Here is a 20,525-nt window from a genome sequence, read left to right on the forward strand (position 1 = left end):
GGTAACGTTTCCTCTCTCTCCTGTCATGGTGTCATCAGTCCTGTGTTGTATATGTAGTGAGACAGAGACATGTGTAATGTTCCTGAAGGTAATGTTTCCTCTCTCTCCTGTCATGGTGTCATCAGTCCTGTGTTGTATATGTAGTGAGACAGAGACATGTGTAATGTTCCTGAAGGTAACGTTTCCTCTCTCTCCTGTCATGGTGTCATCAGTCCTGTGTTGTATATGTAGTGAGACAGAGACATGTGTAATGTTCCTGAAGGTAATGTTTCCTCTCTCTCCTGTCATGGTGTCATCAGTCCTGTGTTGTATATGTAGTGAGACAGAGAAATGTGTAATGTTCCTGAAGGTAACGTTTCCTCTCTCTCCTGTCATGGTGTCATCAGTCCTGTGTTGTATATGTAGTGAGACAGAGTAATGTGTAATGTTCCTGAAGGTAACGTTTCCTCTCCTGTCATGGCGTCGTCTCCCCTTTGAGCAGCGTCAGCATTGTTTGTCTGCCAGAAGCTTCATAAACTGACTTTTTATCCAGTTTTAAGACACTTTTTACATCTTGGTGCTTTTTTAACTCTATATTTCAACTGAATTTTTCAATTACATTGTAATGTAATATTGTCATATATTTTCTAATGTTTCTAAATATTTTGAATAAAATATTTTCTTTTTATCTTGAGAGCCAGCTTTTGTTCATTTGATCACTTTCGTCTTTACAAATTCAAGTTTATTTATAGGGCACATTTGAAAACAGCAAACGTTGACTAAAGTGCTTTACCAAGACATGCAATGGGATAAGTATCCTGCACGTAGGATATGGATGCAACCGATGAGGAGCTCTGCTGTCAGGGTTGAGCATTTCGACGTGAGATGGGTATAACTAACATATCGACATGGGGCTGAGAAATGTATAGGGCTGGACCTCCGGAAAGCAGTTTAAAGAAGAAGTTGATACCGCTGAGGTATACTCAGATGGTGGAAGGTCTGGTTTTGAGAACTGAATGGGCGTGAGTTATGAGGCTGGTTAAGGACATGGTGTCAACTGAAGAGGTTTTGTGTTGTATGAAAGGTTTTGAAACTGCACCATCCCGAAAAGTACGATGAAAGGGTTTAAGGAGCGAGACTGTTTAGGCTTGCTTGACATAAAGCGATGACCAGGTGGAGGAACTTGGGGGTTCAGGGATGTATGATTGCTGAAAATGGAGGGACTGGTGTTGGATGAGGATCCGAGTCTGCTGCCAATGATTTCAATTTCTGAAATGAGAAACGAGAGACAGTCAGTGATGGAGTTTTGGCAGCCTGGAATCTGGGCGGATGATGAATTGGTGTTTGACTGAGATGAGTCAGTCTGCGGATGAACTTCATGATGTCTAGTGATTGAGAGCGACCTTTATTGATGATCTGAGTGGATGAGGATGACCTTTTGGGACCATTCGTGCTCCCAAATGAGGGTGAGAATGACTATGGGGTATAGTTCGTGGAGGGCAGAGGAAGGAGAGAGCAAGGATAGGTCAGGTGGCCAAGTGGAGGTGAACCATCTACCACCGTAGTAACAGCCAAAACTGGTGGAGGGTTCTGCATCAACGAACAGTTTGATGTTTTCGGCGAGTTATTTGGACGTCGTAGAAAAGAGAGATAATGTTCCAAGAGAAAAGGAAGTCGCGTCATAATTTCAACTCCGTTTTTCAGGCCTTGTCTGGGACATGGAGGGACGTGAGGGACATGATGGCGGCAGACAAGGACAGTAAGTGTGAGAGGAAGTATCGACCTTGAGGGATGATGTGGATGGCAACGTTCAAGTGTTCGAGGAGCAGGAGATGAGCTGGTGAGGAGGTAGTTTGAAATGAACAAGGAAATTCGGTGGAGTTTCTCTGTCGGGAGGGAGGCTTGGAAGGAGGGAGAATATAGGGTGATTTCTAGGAATTCAATACAGAGGAATCAGCAGGAGAGGAAACAGTGATGACTCTTGTGTTTGGATGGAATGATCAGTCCTGGAGTCTTGTCTGCTCTGATGCTGTTAACTGTGTCTGAGAGTCTCCTGTGGACAGAAACATGCTGACTGAAGATCAGCTGCTGAAGTCAAAGTTCAGTGTGTTCAGTATCACACACTCTGCACTGTGAAGCAGATCTGTCTCACATTGAAACACAAACATTCATCTGATTTATTCTCTTTCATGATCCACATGTTAATTCCCCCAACGAAACCCCACGCCCCCCCTGAAATTCAAGTTTTTTTGTTTTTTCTTGCCTTGCGCATTCACATCCTCTCATCTGCTCTGTTTCGCTCCCACACACACACACACACACACACACACACAAACACACGTGCACACACACCTAGAGAGACAGAGTGGTCATTTTAAAAGTAGCTCGCAAGCCAAAGAACTGTGGGCTCCCCTGTTCCTGAAGGTAACGTTTCCTCTCTCTCCTGTCATGGTGTCATCAGTCCTGTGTTGTATATGTAGTGAGACAGAGACATGTGTAATGTCCCTGAAGGTAACGTTTCCTCTCTCTCCTGTCATGGTGTCATCAGTCCTGTGTTGTATATGTAGTGAGACAGAGAAATGTGTAATGTTCCTGAAGGTAACGTTTCCTCTCTCTCCTGTCATGGTGTCATCAGTCCTGTGTTGTGTATGTAGTGAGACAGAGACATGTGTAATGTCCCTGAAGGTAACGTTTCCTCTCTCCTGTCATGGTGTCATCAGTCCTGTGTTGTATATGTAGTGAGACAGAGACATGTATAATGTTCCTGAAGGTAACGTTTCCTCTCTCTCCTGTCATGGTGTCATCAGTCCTGTGTTGTGTATGTAGTGAGACAGAGACATGTGTAATGTCCCTGAAGGTAACGTTTCCTCTCTCTCCTGTCATGGTGTCATCAGTCCTGTGTTGTATATGTAGTGAGACAAAGACATGTGTAATGTCCCTGAAGGTAACGTGTCCTCTCTCTCCTGTCATGGTGTCATCAGTCCTGTGTTGTATATGTAGTGAGACAGAGACATGTGTAATGTCCCTGAAGGTAACGTTTCCTCTCTCTCCTGTCATGGCGTCATCAGTCATGTGTTGTATATGTAGTGAGACAGAGACATGTGCAATGTTCCTGAAGGTAAAGTTTCCTCTCTCTCCTGTCATGGTGTCATCAGTCCTGTGGTCAGTGGCAGCAGCATACCAGATGGTGATGGAGGAGGTGATGATGGACTGATGTTCAGCTCCCACTTCAGGTCCTGGGTGATGGTGGTGCCTAGGAAGCGTAAGGACTCCACAGCGTCAACAGGGGAGTCACACAGGGTGATTGGGGCAGGTGTGGCTGGGCTCTTCCTGAAGTTCACAATCATCTCCACTGTCTGTAGAGCGTTGAGCTCCAAGTTTTTCACACTGCACCAGGTCACCAGTCAGTTAATCTCCCACCTGTAGGCCGACTCATCCCCGCCAGAGATGAACTTTGACTCTTTAAACCTTTCGCTGTCCCCACTCTTGAATGCTTCCTCCTTTGCCAACCGTAACTGCCTGAGTTTGGCTGTGAACCAGCGTTTGTCATTGTTGTAACTCACCCTGGTGCGTGATGGTACACAGCTGTCCTCACAGAAGCTGATGTATGATGTCACAGCCTCTGTACTCATCCAGACTGTTGGTAGCAGACCTTAAAACATCCCAGTCAGTACAGTCCAGACATGCCTGAAGATCCTCCACAGCCTCACTGGTCCACTTCTCTGATGTCCTCACAACAGGTTTACAGAGCTTTAGTTTCTGCCTGTATGCAGGAATCAGGTGGACCATGACGTGGTCAGAGTGACCAAGTGCAGCACGGGGGACGGCATGATAAGCACCGCTGACTGGTGTAACAGTGGTCCCAAATATTCCCCTCTCTGGTCGGACATTTAACAAACTGTTTATATTTGGGGAGTTTGTGGTTGAGTTTTCCTTTGTTAAAGTCTTTTCCTAAGATGGCGCCACAGACGGCTGCCTCGGTGTGTTAGCATTTTTTTGTTTGTAAACTCATACTTTTTGTGACCCTGAGCTCTTTCACTCAAGAAGAGCTCATGAACATCAGAGGAACAACTCCAGTGGATTTATTTCCCACGTTTCTCTGTTCATCAGTCAAATTATTGGACATTCTGGTCAAAGGTGCGCTCACCTTTGCTCATACAGTTAAAAGCCGGAAGAGGGGAAGGTGTTCAGGTGTTCTGTATCAGTAATTAATGAATGAACATGGTGTTTGTTGTGTCCGTGACTCTGGTTCCAGATCTGGTGCTATGTGCAGAGGGTGAGCCCAACTATATCCAGTCTGTCTCAGTCCACCACCTGCACTAGATCTGCTCCGTTCCCAGAGAGCTGATATTTCACCTCTCTAAAAGGCACATCGTGATTTCCATGAGATCAACAAGGTTTTTAAGAGACTGTGATGGGTGGACCTTGGACCCTCTAGGTGGGGCAATTTAATCATAAACACATTGGTTGTGTAGAGATGAATGGTGAGTCACAAGCCATTTTCAGCCGGGCGTTTCAGAGCTGACCAAGAGACAGAGGTAATACACATTTCTGTCTACCAAATGGGAACAAAGGTTCAACGGTTAACATCCGTCTGCTGATTGCCAGACAATGGTCAGATTTCTCTTTCTCCCATTTGTAATTTTAATGCATCCAATTGTCTTAAACTAAAACTCTTTTGGAAAACCCAATTCTTCCCCCTCTTTTAGTTGTTTTAAACTATCTTTGTGTCTGTCACACATCGCCTGCATCATTGAGGAAAAGACTGGTGCTGGGTTAGGGTTTCCCTCAGACTTTGTTTTACTCTGATTCTTGCCCATTATCTCTCTCTAGTTATTTCGTCTCTTGTGAGATGAATGAACAGGTCCAGTATTCCAGATCCACCAGAAAGTATCAGCCACTACAATAACAACAAAACCACGTCTGTCTGCAGGTACTTATACGAGAGTCCCCGGTAACACAATTAATTCTGTAGACTCTCTTTAGAAAATGTATTATTTAGTCATGTCTTACCGTGCAGGTACTTTCTCTTTCTGGATCAGAGCTCTGATCAAGTTCTCCACCTGAGTTCAGCCTCTCATCCGGAGGAGGAATGTTCCTATTTAGTTGGCCTCTGTCGTCAGAGTCCCGTCAGTAGTCTGATCTTGCCGATGACGCCAATTGTGGTGGTAATTCCAAAATGAATCCCCTTTTGGTAAGAAATGAACGAATATAGAAGCTAGAGCTTTAGTATTATTTAATGAAGAGTCAGAAGTTTCAGCTGAAAGGACAGAACCTGCACCAACATGTGCTACAAGTATCTGACCCGAGTAATCAGAAAGTCATTTATACAGTAGAGCTGCTCGGGCAGGACAGCAGATAAAACACATTTCTGTCTACCAAATGGGAACAAAGACAGAGACATCAGACTGCTGATTGCCTGACAATGGTCCCAGTGGCACCTATTGTCTGTCCACTGCTAGCAGACAGGGACATCAGACATGCTACAGCTGTGAGGAAACACAGGGTCAGTCACTGTGAGGCCAAACAACTTTATAGAGACAAAATATAACCAGAAGACTATATGATACATTTCCACGACACATACTTCTACTCCACTAAATCTCCGACTGAAATATTGTACTTTTTACTCCACTACATTTATTTGACAGCTTTAGTTACTTTTAAGATGAAGATTTGACACAATGGATAATAAAACAAGCTTGTAAGGTGCAACACATTGTTAAAGACTTAAACCAGTGGCTTCCAACCTTTTCAGCTTCTGACATTCAAGTCGAAGTCACATTTCAGATGTCTGTGACTCAACAAATATTCATTTTCCTCTCTAAACTTCTCAATTGGTTTCATGTCCATAAATATTAAAATGATCCAAAATCTCACCAAAAATCAAAGATTAGAGAGAAAGTTCTTCATTCCTCTCCCATTAATCATCTCAAGACCCCTCAGATATCTGGTGTCTCTCTATATAAAACTGTATTTAAAGTAGTTAGAACTGGCTCCTCCTCCAGCAGATACAACAGGAACCTGCTGCTCTAACAACATGCTAACCATGCTAACCATCATGGACAAAGGTTATCTGTTAGTGTGAGGACAATAATGACTTATTATTCATGTTTCCAACATACAACTCATGACACAATCTGAAGCAGTCCAACAGTACACTGTAAAAACACGTTGTTAGTGAAGCTTAAAGTTGTGCTTTGGAAACATTACTGAGCTACAAGTACTTAAAGCATCAACAGTAAAAGTACTAGAACATGATGAGATGATTGTCCCTGATGCGTTCAGGTGCACGCTGTGTTTGACTGAAGTGTTTTATATGAAGCTGCAATGATTCTCTTCAGTATTGGTCAGCTGATTGTTTTCTTGGTGGATCGATGAACTGATCTGTTAAAAGCCAGAAGAAAGAGAGAAGTGGCTGAAAACAGAAGGACGAGCTGCAGATGGTCCTTTAAGATGCTGATTATTAATGAGCATTCATCACCTCATTGTTGGTAACTTTATGTCGGGAGTTTAAACTACTCTCTACTGACGATGTTGGACATGATACATTTACTGTCAGTGTTTAAGTCATGAGATGAACAATCAATCAATCATGTGTCAGGTTATGACGTCCCTGGAGTTCACAGTGCTGCAGTAAATCCTCCTTTAGAACATCACATCAAACTTTACTGACCCTCAGAGAACAAGTTCAGGTGTTGCAGCAGCACAAAGACAGAAGGAAGTTCAGACACATGGAGAAGAGTGTGAAATAAATACATCAGTGAGAGTCCAAGTTCTGTTGGAATAAATAACATTTGTCTTTATTTTCATGTCTGAAAACGTTGATTATCAGCTGGTGAGGACTTTTGTTGTAAGTCTTGAAACAAGTCTGATAGAAGTCCATCCTCCCTCCATAATGATGCAGATCGTGAAGGTCTCTGGTGTTCAGGCCTTGGCGTCGAGCATCTCCAGCAGCAGTTTGTGGAGGGGGACGCAGCGGCGGCGGTGCAGCCGCAGGAAGGCCTGCACGGCTCGGTCGGCCGTCTGCCGCAGCAGAGGGAGGCTCATCAGCAGCCGGCCCGTTCGGTGCTGCTCCCTACGGGACGCCTCGTACTCCTGTAGGGCCTCGTGCAACCCGTCCTGGAACCTCTGCAGAGAGTCCGGACAGTCCACTTGGTCGGCATCTGACGGACAGAGAGAGGACGTTAGGACATTAACTCAGGTGTCCTCACATTACTGCTGGTGGGCTTCTGTATATTCCAGCTTCTAAAATATGAACATGTAATTCTTCATGTTTCGTCAAATATGAAAGTTCACTAAAGAAATGTTTGACGGTCGAATAAAAAGTAAAGTTTTCACTTTTAACTTATTTTTCATTTTGTGCGTTTTATATTTCTGTGTAATAGTTTTGAGGTGAATTTAATAATATTTAATAAATAGAAAACATTTGTTTTACTTTTCATTGTGTAGTAAACATGTTATTGTTTGTTTATATTGTAACGTTTTCATTTCTGGCTTCAAAATAAAGATCTGTAGAGGTCTGGACGGTGAAGCAGGAGATCAGAGAAAGGTCAAGGTCACACACACACACACACACACACACACCATCTTCTATTGTGTGACGTATTGATGCTCAGATATTTAATGGGCTGAGACACATGGAACACACACACACACACACAGTGTCCTCCAGCAGACAGTTAACAGTTTATAGATCCAGAACCGAGTCTATCAATACTCTTTATTGATCCGAGGCTCAGACAGTGGGAGACTGACCAGACTTCAGCTGGAAGTGTCCCATCATGCACTGCTTCAACAGGAGTGTTTAATGCAATCATACTCAGCCCGTCTGCTGTTATTGATCAGATGTTAACACATTGCATCCAAAACAACTCACAGTTTAAATCTTAAATCTCTTCTGTTGTAACACTAGTAAAACAAACTCACTACAGCACCAGGTGTGGATCAATCCACCGCTGAAAATAGTCTCTAAGATTTACGTCTTCAGTAGGACCCTCAGACGATTCTGTGAATAATTATTTATGTAGTTTAGATCGCAGAATATCAAAACATCGTCAGAATAAATCGATGAACTTTGAGCGCAGATCTCTTTAACTAAAGAGAGAGTGAAGCGTGCACCGCCCCGTCACCTGGATACCGGAATCCTGCTGGCCGAAGACAGAACCTCGTCGGCGAAGGTAAAAACACGAGTTAGAAAACAAAGCAACCCCCCCCGTTCTAAAGTTAGTGGAGCTAATCAATACCACGATGCTGCAGCTCCCAGCCTCTGATCAATATCAGTAACCTCCTCTGGGATCAATACACACACACACACACACACACACACACACACACACATCCCCCCAAACTTCTCTTAATTGTAAATCAATATCAGTAATCATGCTGCTGTTACTGTGTCAGGGGCAACCCCACGTCCGCCCCCCCCCCCCCCCCCCCCCCTCAGTTTTAGGGAGAAATCACAAAAGATTTACACAAACAAAACAAAGAAACTTGTAGTCCTGAAAACGCCTCAAAAACTACAATTTCAAGATGTTTCAATAAAAATCCAAACCTTGAAAAAGTCATGGAGTGAAATAAAAAGTACTGGTTGTAGAGAAATCTCAAGATCATCTAACAACATATACATACATACGTTTCTTTTTATAAGTTTTTTTTTATTTAATGTTGAATATTTGAGCCTCAAAACCATGTGATTTAACATCACTAAGTTAATCTTTAACAATGTGTTGCATTTTAGATTTATTTTCTTGAAAAATCTTAATTTATTAACTAACTCGTAACTTGAGTTTTTGAGTTTTTGAAGCGGCTGCAATGTTAGCTTCGCATGCTTCTCTGGCCTCTGAGGTCCAACCCCTCCCATCTGAGAGAGCTGGACCTGAGCTACAATCATCCAGGAGACTCAGAAGTGAAGCTGCTGTCTGCTGGACTGGAGGATCCACACTGGAGACTGAAATCTTTCAGGTATGGACAGACTACCAGACTGGAGACTCTCAGGTATGGACAGATGAATAACGGCAGCTCTGTGTGTGTGTGTGTGTGTGTGTGTGTGTGTGTGTACCAGAGTTAGCGAGTGCCACAGCCTTCAGTGTCACCGCCTCCTCGGGGCTCAGGTTCATCGCCTTGTATTTTGCCGTCAGGTGACGCAGCGCCTCGTACAGATCGGCCAATCCCGCGGCTCGACACTGAGCCTCGTCCAGCCGCAGGTTCCCGGCAAAAACAAGCTCCTCCCCCGCCGCGCCCTGCGACCGCCAGGCCACGCCCACCAGCAGCGCCTCCATCCAACCGCTCTGCAGCAGCGACATCTGGTCGACCAATGAGAGCCCGGAGAAACCTGAGGGGGCGGGGCAGAGCAGCTGTCACTCAGGCGTGAATGTGGAGGTTGGAAATAACATGTTTATAAGGAAACTGAAAAGTTAAATGACATTAAATTTAAACTTACAATCGTACAAGATCTTAAAAGAAAAGCTATCGCTGGAAATGATCTCGTACTTAAACAAGAGATGACGTGGTGTCTGACTGCGTACCTGGGATCTGTTTGGCCCAGCCAATCAGAACCAGCAGCTCCCGGTTCAGGAGGTCACAGAGGGTCAGCAGGGTCCGCAGGCTGCCGTCATTGGTCGAATCGTCCTGATTGGCAGCCAGTGGGGCAGGCTCTGTCAGCAGCAGCTGTGAAATCACCCTGTTTCCTAAAAGACAATAATTCATTTAAATAATGAGGCTCCAACATATAAATAAAGTTTGAGTTAAGTGAAAGCGTGTGAACTCACTGCTGATGACAGGGTGACTGTACGGCGCTCTGCTGTAGGAACTCAGACCAGCCTCCGCACGCCTCTTGTACTTCTGCCGTCCTCCTCTCACTCGGTCCATACGAACTCCTGCAACACACGGGAGGGTTTACAATCTGAAGCAGGCAACAAGGACTCTTCTGATCTACAACACACTATTTGTAGTCTTTGTGTGTCTCTGTAAACTTTAAACTTTGCTCTGTGAGTTTCCAATAACAAATATTAACTTTCTCTCCTCACAGAGGCTCAACAACGCTACAAAGGCTCATGGGAAGCCTCTCTGACGGACAGACGTACCCTCCCTCATCATCCCGGCCTGCAGACATTTCTTGAAGCGGCAGGCCTGGCAGGCTTTCCTCCGCCGCTTGGTGATCTCACACTCGTTCATCACCGGACAGCTGTACTCGATGTTGCCTAGGTAACCACAAACAGGAAGTTCAATGACATCACATCCTCCCTCAGTGCCACAGCTGACTTCACAAATCAATAAATGATACAAATGCTTTAAACGTGTGAATTTAGATGTGTGGATGTTGCATATTAAATCCTTTTCTTTGTATATTTTAGGAAATACTTTTGTACTTTGACTATATACTATTACTATATACTATTACTATACACTATATACTATTACTATATACTATTACTATACACTATATACTATTACTATATACTATTACTATGTACTATTACTATACACTATTACTATACTATTACTATATACTATTACTATATACTATTACTATACACTATATACTATTACTATATACTATTACTATGTACTATTACTATACACTATTACTATATACTATTACTATACACTATTACTGTACACTATTACTATATACTATTACTGTACACTATTACTGTACACTATTACTGTACACTATTACTATACACTATTACGATATACTATTACCATACACTATTACTATACACTATTACTATATACTATTACTATACATTATTACTATATACTATACACTATTACTATACACTATTACGATATACTATTACTGTACACTATTACTGTACACTATTACTATACACTATTACTATATACTATTACTATACACTATTACTGTACACTATTACTATATACTATTACTGTACACTATTACTGTACACTATTACTGTACACTATTACTATACACTATTACTATATACTATTACTATACACTATTACTGTACACTATTACTATATACTATTACTGTACACTATTACTGTACACTATTACTGTACACTATTACTGTACACTATTACTATACACTATTACGATATACTATTACCATACACTATTACTATATACTATTACTATACATTATTACTATATACTATACACTATTACTATACACTATTACGATATACTATTACCATACACTATTACTATACACTATTACTATATACTATATACTATTGCTATACACTATTACTATATACTATATACTATTACCATACACTATTACTATATACTATACTGTGGGCGTGCGTAGTAACGAGGAGACGATAGACAAGTTGTCAAGTCGAATGTTTACTTCCCAACATGAACAGCGATACAGCGGCAGTAGTCAAGCCTCCAACCACAACAGTCACGACAGGTAAAACAATAACAACACCTCCATTTCTCACTTCCGTTAACTCTTAACCTTTCCCAGCAAGCTCCTGGGTTACCTGTCTTAAAGGAGACGTATCTCCTCTCATAGTGTTCAGTGAATGTCTACCTTCCCAGTGGGTCACCACACAGGCCCCCCCAGAAGGCCTGGAGGTCCTCCTTGGGGGCAGAGCGGAGGCCGAGCATGACCCATGGGAGTCGGTCGACCCAGCCGTCGTCCGTGAGGCTGGCCCGCAGAGCGGCTTTCATGGAGCGATGAAACCGCTCGCAAAGCCCGTTGGCCTGTGGGTTGTATGCTGTGGTGCGGTGGAGTTTCACCCCCAGGCTCTCAGCGACAGCAGTCCAGAGCTCGGACGTAAACTGGGGGCCTCTGTCAGAGGTGAGGTCCAATGGTGTTCCAAAACGGGCCACCCAGGATCCGACAAACACCCGAGCCACGTCCGCGGACGTGGTCGATGACAGTGGAACCGCTTCTGGCCACCTGGTCGTCCTGTCCACCATAGTGAGGAGGTGAGTGAACCCCCGGGAGGGGGGCAGGGGGCCCACAAGGTCTACGTTCACGTGATCAAAATGCCTCTCAGGCACGAGAAACGGTGCCAAGGGGGCCTTTGTGTGACGGTACACCTTGGAACGCTGGCACGCCACACAGGAGCCAGCCCAGCTCTTGACGTCCTTCCGAAGGCCAGGCCAGACAAACTTAGCCCCCACTAGCTTAGTGGCCCCCAGCGAAAGGCTGTGAATGGCATCAAAAACCCGGCACCGCCAGCTAGTGGGAACCATAGGCCGGGACTGACCCATGGAGACATCGCAGAGGAGTGTGGTGTTGACGTCATCAAACTCCACATCCTCTAACCGCAGCCCCGTGGTGGCTGTCCGGTAGGCCTGCACTTCCATGTCAGTGGCCTGGTCGGCAGCCATGCCAGCATAGTCGAGGCCTAAATGGATGGCCGCCACCACAGGTCGAGAGAGGCAGTCAGCGACCAAGTTGTGCTTTCCGGCTAAGTGCTGTATGTCTGTGGTGAACTCTGAAATAGCAGAGAGGTGGCGCTGTTGGCGGCCAGACCACGGCTCGGCGGCCTTGGCCATAACAAACGTCAGTGGCTTGTGGTCCACAAAGGCGGTGAAGCGCCAGCCCTCAAGCAGAAACCTGAAGTGCCGAATGGCGAGAAAGAGACCTAGGAGCTCCCAGTCGAAAGTGCTGTAATTCTTCTCGCTGCCACGTAGCTTGCGGCTGAAAAAAGCGAGTGGCTGCCAGGCACCACTCACCCACTGTTCGAAACAGCCCCCACTGCATAGTCGGAAGTGTCAGTCGCGAGGGCAATCAGGGCCGTGGGAGACGGGTGGGCCAGTAAAGCAGCGCTGGCCAGCGCAGCCTTGGCGTCGTCAAAGGCTATGTCCCTATCAGGGGACCAGTCTACATCGGCGTTCTGCTTTTTACCCCACAGCGCGTCGTACAGGGGCTGCAAGAGGTGAGCTGCGCGGGGAATGAACCTATTATAAAAGTTCACTATGCCCAGGAACTCCTGCGTGGGAAACTGGCGACGGCATCCACCCTGGCGGGGAGTGGAACGGCTCCATCCGGCGAGACAAGGTGTCCGAGGAAGTTGATGGATGGCACACCGAACTGGCACTTTGCTGGGTTAACGATAAGCCCATGAGCACTGAGCCGCTCGAACAGCTGCCGGAGGTGTGTCAGGTGCTCCTCTGCACAGGCACTGGCTACGAGAATGTCGTCTAAATAAACAAACAAGAACGGCATTTCTCGCAGTACAGAGTCCATCAGCCTCTGGAATGTTTGTGCCGCCCCCTTGAGTCCGAAAGGCATCCGCAGGAACTCAAAGAGTCCAAACGGCGTAATGACTGCCGTCTTCGGCACGTCCCGTGGGTGGACCGGTACCACCAAGTCCACCTTGGAGAAGATAGTTGTTCCTTCGAGGTGGGTGGAAAAATCTTGGATGTGTGGGATGGTGTACCGTTCGGGGGTCTTAATGTTATTCAGGCGGTGGAAATCCCCGCAGGGGTGCCAACTACCGTCAGCCTTCGTCACCATGTGCAAGGGAGAGGCCCACGGGCTGTCAGGCTATTACTATAGACTATTACTATACACTATTACTTTATACTATTACTATATACTATTACTATATACTATACACTATTACTATATACTATTACTATATACTATTACTATACACTATTACTATATACTATTACTATATACTATTACTATACACTATTACTATATACTATTACTTTATACTATTACTATATACTATTACTATATACTATACACTATTACTATATACTATATACTATTACTATATACTATACACTATTACTATATACTATATACTATTACTATATACTATATACTATTACTATATACTATTACTATATACTATACACTATTACTATATACTATTACTATATACTATTACTATATACTATACACTATTACTATATACTATTACTATATACTATTACTATTACTATATACTATTACTATATACTATTGCTATATACTATTACTATTACTATATACTATATACTATTACTATACTATTACTATATACTATTACTATATGCTATATACTATATACTATTACTATATACTATTACTATAACTATATACTATTACCATACACTATTATTATGTACTGTACACTATTACTATACACTATTACTATATACTATTACTATATACTATTACTATATACTATTACTATTACTATATACTATTACCATACACTATTATTATGTACTGTACACTATTACTATACACTATTACTATATACTATATACTATTACTATAACTATAACTATATACTATTACTATACTATATACTATTACTATATACTATATATTATTACCATACACTATTATTATGTACTATACACTATTACTATATACTATTACTATATACTATTACTATATACTATTACTATATACTATATACTATATACTATTACTATTACTATATACTATTACTATATACTATATACTATTACTATACACTATATACTATATACTATTATTATATACTATATACTATTACTATTACTATATACTATATACTATATAATATTACTATATACTAATACTATTACTATTACTATATACTATATACTATATACTATATAATATTACTATATACTAATACTATTACTATTACTATATACTATATAATATTACTATATACTAATACTATTACTATTACTATATACTATATACTATATAATATTACTATATACTAATACTATTACTATTACTATATACTATATATTACTATATACTATTAGTATAAACATATTACAAAAGTCAAAGCACTAAACTAATAATAATAATAATAATAATAATAATAATAACGAAGTTTACTAAAGTATCATTTAATATATATAAATATATATATATATATTATATATATTAAATGATACTTTAGTAAACTTCGTTATTGTCGCAGGTGTTCAGCTCCTGATGAAATGTATTTCAGACCTCTTTGCTTCCATGTGTGTACACACACACAGCTGACAGCTGATGATGTTGTGAGTCATCAGTGGAGCAGCTGATGTTGGATCCTGCAGCTTCACACACTAATCGATGGATGAGCTCGTGAACCAGCTCATTGATCGCTGCTCACCTTGGATGGTCCTCTTGAAGAAAGCCTTGCAGGCCTCGCAGGACGCCACTCCGTAGTGATACCCGGAGGCGAAGTCCCCACACACCAGGCACAGCCTCTTGGGCCCCACGGCACCCATGGGTGTCAGGAAGTCCCCGCGCAGGATGGAGTCCACCTGCAGAGAGGAGACACTTCAAGTGTCAGCGATGTCCTCAAACAGCTGCAACTCGAGTTATCACACAAACAGCGAACTGCTCGTTCGGAGTCTCTTTTGCGTCTTTTCATCGATGTTCGTCATGTGACTGATTTTGTCTCGGCTCTCAGCTCTAAGTCTTTTTATAAAACAGCTGTTCACTGTAGTTTGTATACAAACCGGTCTCCAGGCAACAGTTTGATTAGACACAAACACATTCAGATTTCTTCACCTGTGCTGAAAAGGAATCCGTCTGTGACGCTGAGAAGCGCACTGAGGCCTCGGACACCACGACGCTTCCTCTGCTGGAGCTGGATCCTGTGGGGGAGTCGGGGTCCGGCGCACCACAGAGGGGGCTGTAGGAGGAAGAGGAGGAGGAGGAAGAGGAGGCTGGGCTGGGGAGGAGGAAGGCCCGGCGTGAGGGGCTGAGAGCGGGCGTGCTGTCCGGGGGGAAGGAGGGGGGGGAGTGGAAGAAGGAGGACGGAGACTGAGCTTCATCAGCGAGGCAGAAGGAGGAAGAGGAGGAGGAGGAAGAGTCCAAGAGGCTGAGGAGGAAGAGGAGGGTGAGATTAAACAGCTGTGATGGAGAAATGAAATCAAAGACAGATCATCTGAGGACACTGAAGGAAAACAAATCAAAGCTTTTCAGAATAAAAGACACTTGTTGCTCATCACACAACCTTATTTACAGGTGCTTTTATTCTTTTAACTTCACCTAAATCTAATAAATAAGTTTCCTATAAGATCTCAGAGTTTCTTCAGGAAGATGTTTGGTCTTTAAGTTAAAGGTCCTCTGGAGGTTTTCATCAGCGGCTTCCTGTTTAGTTTCAACAAGATGAAATAAGATATGACTTCACAATACCACAGTGTGGAAAGAGAAGAGACAATATTACAAAAGTACAAAAATATGCATCAAAATAAACTTCAAGTACCAAAAGTAAAAGTATTTATTATGCAGAGTAATATTTATTAAATGATTGAATTATTATTATTGTTGTTCACTTTAATGTTGCAGCTGGTGAAGCTGAAGCTCATTTTATTATTATTATTATTATTATTTTTATTATATTATTATTTTAAATAAATAATGTAGTTTTTTTAAAGTAAAGATTCTCCTGATTTAATAAAGATTAAAACATTAAATAAATAATTTAGATTTTTTTTTTTTTAAAGACTCTCCTTTATTTAAAGTTATAAAATAAAAGATCTAATCTCAGAAGATGCAGACATGTATTAAAGAGGTTTTTAAATAAATACATATTTTTTAATAAAGACTCCTGGTTTAATAAAGGTTGAAACAGTAAATAAAAGATCTAATCTCAGAAGATGCAGACATGTATTAATTAAAGAGGTTTTTAAATAAATGATGCAGCTTCTCACCGCTGTGGACGGATGAAGCGCCCGTCGTCTGACAGACAGAAGTCCTTCAACTCCATCCTGATCCAGATCAGCTTCAGTAAAACAAACTTCAGCGGTGCGTTCACACACTCAGTAAAAAAGGGTTTTCTGATGGTACTTTAAGGTCCAATGCAAAACCAGGAAAAAGTAAAGACTTCCAGAAGAGATGGAAAGTTTTGCAAACTTGTTTCCTGCAGCCGGACGCAGACAGACGTCTGAGGCTCGGAGGTGTCTACACGGATATTTAGGTCTTATCTGAGGGGCGGGGCCTGGAGGATCAGCCAATCAGCGTACAGCATCACTTCTTCTCCTTCGATCATCTTTATTGATTTGGACAGTGACAGATGTAGGACACGTCTGAAGCTGCTGATGTCAACCTGCAGTCAAAACATATTGTTCAGCTGCAGATTTCCCCGCCCGAGAATAAAAAGAATAACATTTTAATTGAAATAACATTTAAAGACACAATCTGTAACTTTCTGCCACCAGGGGGCTCTGTGTTCAAACTACAGGAACAACTGGAGTTTGGTGTGGTGGTGCAGCAGCAGTGCATCATGGGAGTTCTCCTCTGATTCAAAGGGTAAACATCAGAGTTTCTCCTGCATGCTGATCGGCTGCCGCTAACGTTTGTCAGCTTGTTTCTCTGAGAACTTAAGATCCAGACGTTCAGGACTAAAATCCTTCATCCTTCAAATATAGAGTTAAAAACACCAGGATGTAGAAAGTGTCTTAAAACTGGAGAAACAGTTTATGAAGCTTCTGGCTACAAACACAACGCTGACGCTGCTCAAAGGGGAGACGACGCCATGACAGGAGAGAGAGGAAACGTTACCTTCAGGGACATTACACATTTCTCTGTCTCACTACATATACAACACAGGACTGATGACACCATGACAGGTGAGAGAGGAAATGTTACCTTCAGGGACATTACACATGTCTCTGTCTCACTACATATACAACACAGGACTGATGACACCATGACAGGTGAGAGAGGAAACGTTACCTTCAGGGACATTACACATGTCTCTGTCTCACTACATATACAACACAGGACTGATGACACCATGACAGGAGAGAGGAAACGTTACCTTCAGGGACATTACACACGTCTCTGTCTCACTACATATACAACACAGGACTGATGACACCATGACAGGAGAGAGAGGAAACGTTACCTTCAGGGACATTACACATGTCTCTGTCTCACTACATATACAACACAGGACTGATGACACCATGACAGGAGAGAGGAAACGTTACCTTCAGGGACATTACACATGTCTCTGTCTCACTACATATACAACACAGGACTGATGACACCATGACAGGAGAGAGAGGAAACGTTACCTTCAGGAACATTACACATTTCTCTGTCTCACTACATATACAACACAGGACTGATGACACCATGACAGGAGAGAGAGGAAACGTTACCTTCATACATTAATATAATACATATTATTCTGCATACTGAGTACATTTACTTTTTGTATATTTTGATGCTCAAACTTTTACTTAACTAAGTTTTTAATTGCAGGACTTTTATTTGTAAGTATTTTTACACTGTGGTATTATTACTTATACTGAAAGAGAGATGTATGAGATCGGTGTGTGTGTGTGTGTGTGTGTGTGTGTGTGTGTGTGTGTGTGTGTGTGTGTGTGTGTGTGTGTGTGTGTGTGTGTGTGTGTGTGTGTGTGTGTGTAAATGAAAGCTGATATTCCGCTTGCTCACAGTTTCACCCTCAGTACTGGGTTAACTCTGCAATCCCATTAGTGTTCCCGGAGGGTGAAAGTAAGTGTGTGTGTGTGCGTGCGTGCGTGCGTGCGTGCGTGTGTTAGTGTGTGTGTGTGTGTGTTGACCTACTGTATAATATAAAGTGGTTTAGAGGTCTGGATCTCCATGAACAGTGCAGGCATTAAGGTGGAGGATGAGAGGATTAGCACGAGAGCGTCACATGAGAGGTGACTCAACAGGCTGGTTAGCAACATGCTACATGTTAGCAACATGCTACATGTTAGCAACAAGCTAAATGTTAGCAACAAGCTAAATGTTAGCAACAAGCTTGTGCAGATGCCCATCAATGGACAAACTGAAGTTCGAACAGTAAATAAATCCACCTGTTCTTAAGACTTGCCTCTCAGGGCTTCCGTAGCTTCCTGTCCAGTGATAATAGAAATATGTTTTTCTCTTCTGTCTTGGAGGCATAAACCTGATCCGATATTAAAATAGCAGATGTTCCAGAATCCTTAAAAAGGGTTAAAAGGCATTGAATTAATAAATTAAAATAGTATTTAAATGTCCTAAATTGATCTTTGAAAAGTCTTAATTATGCTAAGACATGGAAAGTTGCAAATTAAAAATCTCAAAAAAATTTGTAAGATGTGTTTTTAAAATCATTTTCCAGATGCTTCTAGCATTAACGGAAACAATTACACGTAGAACCTAAAACCTAAAGCTAAAAACTATATTTAAAATCAACAACACAGACAAGTTTCAATAAAAGTGTGTGCAAATATATTTTCATTTCTTGTCATACAAACAACAATGATAAAAAAGGTGAATCATAAACCATAAAAATGAACAATTAAAAAAATACCAGAGACATTTTAAACAATGTACAAACATGGTGTGTGAACTCTAAAGGTCTCCGGCAGATACAGTGCATGTTACACATCAGAGTTCATCATGTTCAGCACGTCAGGAAGTTAATAATAAAACAGTAAACAGATGCATTCATTTGGTAACAATGTTGGATTATTGTGCAGGAATGTGAATTATTATTTACACACAATGCAGCTTCCAGTATTCAGGAGTGCCAACAAATATAAAAGTACAGACGTGTCAGTAAAAACACGTTTAGTGAACTGAAGGTAATCAATCCAACTAATTCTTTATGTTTCATTATCATCAACTAATGTCATCGCAGATCAAAAGTACTGAAGACGTTAAAAACAAATATAAAGTCTCAGCAGTTAAAACATCTGCAGACAGGAGGACACAGTGCATTTGTTGGGGACTACTTTCAGCGGCGGATTAATCCACATGTAGTGCTTTAATCTGGTGAGTGTTTGTGGCTGCAGGACGGTGTTTTTATTACGGGAGTCCATAAAGGACTTTATTACAATGATAATGCAAACTTGAAAATTAAAATGTGATTCAACAATAACGTAATAAGTCTCGACCTCGCTGTTTAAAATTGCATTTTAATTATGAATTAAATAACGGTTGCACAAATTGAAAATAAATCTACATTTGTTAATGTTACATTTACATTTTGAAATGTAACATTTAAATATTGTCCTCTACAGCAGCGTATGGCTTTTAAATACATTTAAATTAAAAATTAAATGCTGTTTTCATTTTCAAATGGTAAATAGAAATTTCATTTAATTTTTTTAGTTGTGACTTAAATATTGCCTTAACATGAATCAGGTTACATTATTTATATTGCATTTAAACTATCAAATTTGAATCCACATTTGAATATTATGATATAATATAACATGCTTTGAAGTCAACTACAACTCCCAGGGTGCATTACTGCAGAGAAACATCCAATCATCAATTTAAAATTAATTCAGAAATCAAGGCGCCGCTTTTTGATCGTAAATGAAACAATGAAGCGATCTGCATCCTCAGCTCGGCTGCTGAGGCTCATGGGTATTGTAGTCCAGCAGAGTTCTGTGTTTTCTATGTCCAGTAAAGTTTTATTAAACGTATTTCTACGTTTCATTTGTTTTGTTTTACACATGACATGATGCTGATACTTTCCAGACTAAATATCTTTAAATCAAAACAATTAAAGCAAAAAACATTGAAGAAAATCTAAATGTAATTAAGTGAATAATTAAGTTTTTATCCAACAGAAGTTGTGAGCAAAGTATTTCAGCCAGAAAATATAATTCAATAATTCAACAATTAAAATAATTCAGGAGG

At 41.5% G+C, this 20,525-nt stretch overlaps 1 protein-coding gene across 1 annotated transcript; it reads right to left on the bottom strand.

Moving 5' to 3' along the window:
- Positions 1-6,869: 6,869 nt before the first annotated feature.
- Positions 6,870-15,631, bottom strand: esrrd (estrogen-related receptor delta). Its single transcript, XM_029427772.1, has 7 exons — positions 15,420-15,631; positions 15,016-15,169; positions 10,065-10,181; positions 9,750-9,857; positions 9,507-9,668; positions 9,041-9,313; positions 6,870-7,145 (listed from the first exon to the last, which is right to left on the bottom strand). The coding sequence occupies exons 2-7, from the start codon at positions 15,131-15,133 to the stop codon at positions 6,907-6,909; spliced, it is 1,017 nt and encodes a 338-aa protein (XP_029283632.1). The 5' UTR covers positions 15,134-15,169; positions 15,420-15,631; the 3' UTR covers positions 6,870-6,906.
- Between the last annotated feature and the right edge of the window lie 4,894 nt (positions 15,632-20,525).

The sequence above is a fragment of the Cottoperca gobio genome, unplaced genomic scaffold (genome assembly GCF_900634415.1).
Source record: "Cottoperca gobio unplaced genomic scaffold, fCotGob3.1 fCotGob3_371arrow_ctg1, whole genome shotgun sequence".
Classification (NCBI taxonomy): domain Eukaryota; kingdom Metazoa; phylum Chordata; class Actinopteri; order Perciformes; family Bovichtidae; genus Cottoperca; species Cottoperca gobio.

What these genes read in the sequence shown, in the direction of transcription:
- esrrd (XM_029427772.1), bottom strand. Translation starts at nt 15,133, where the DNA reads ATGGGTGCCGTGGGGCCCAAGAGGCTGTGCCTGGTGTGTGGGGACTTC. An exon ending in GGCCGGGATGATGAGGGAGG is followed by an intron (nt 9,858 to 10,064) that starts GTACGTCTGTCC and finishes CGTGTGTTGCAG; the next exon opens with GAGTTCGTATGGACCGAGTG. An exon ending in TGTGGCACTCGCTAACTCTG is followed by an intron (nt 7,146 to 9,040) that starts GTACACACACAC and finishes TCTGTCCGTCAG; the next exon opens with ATGCCGACCAAGTGGACTGT.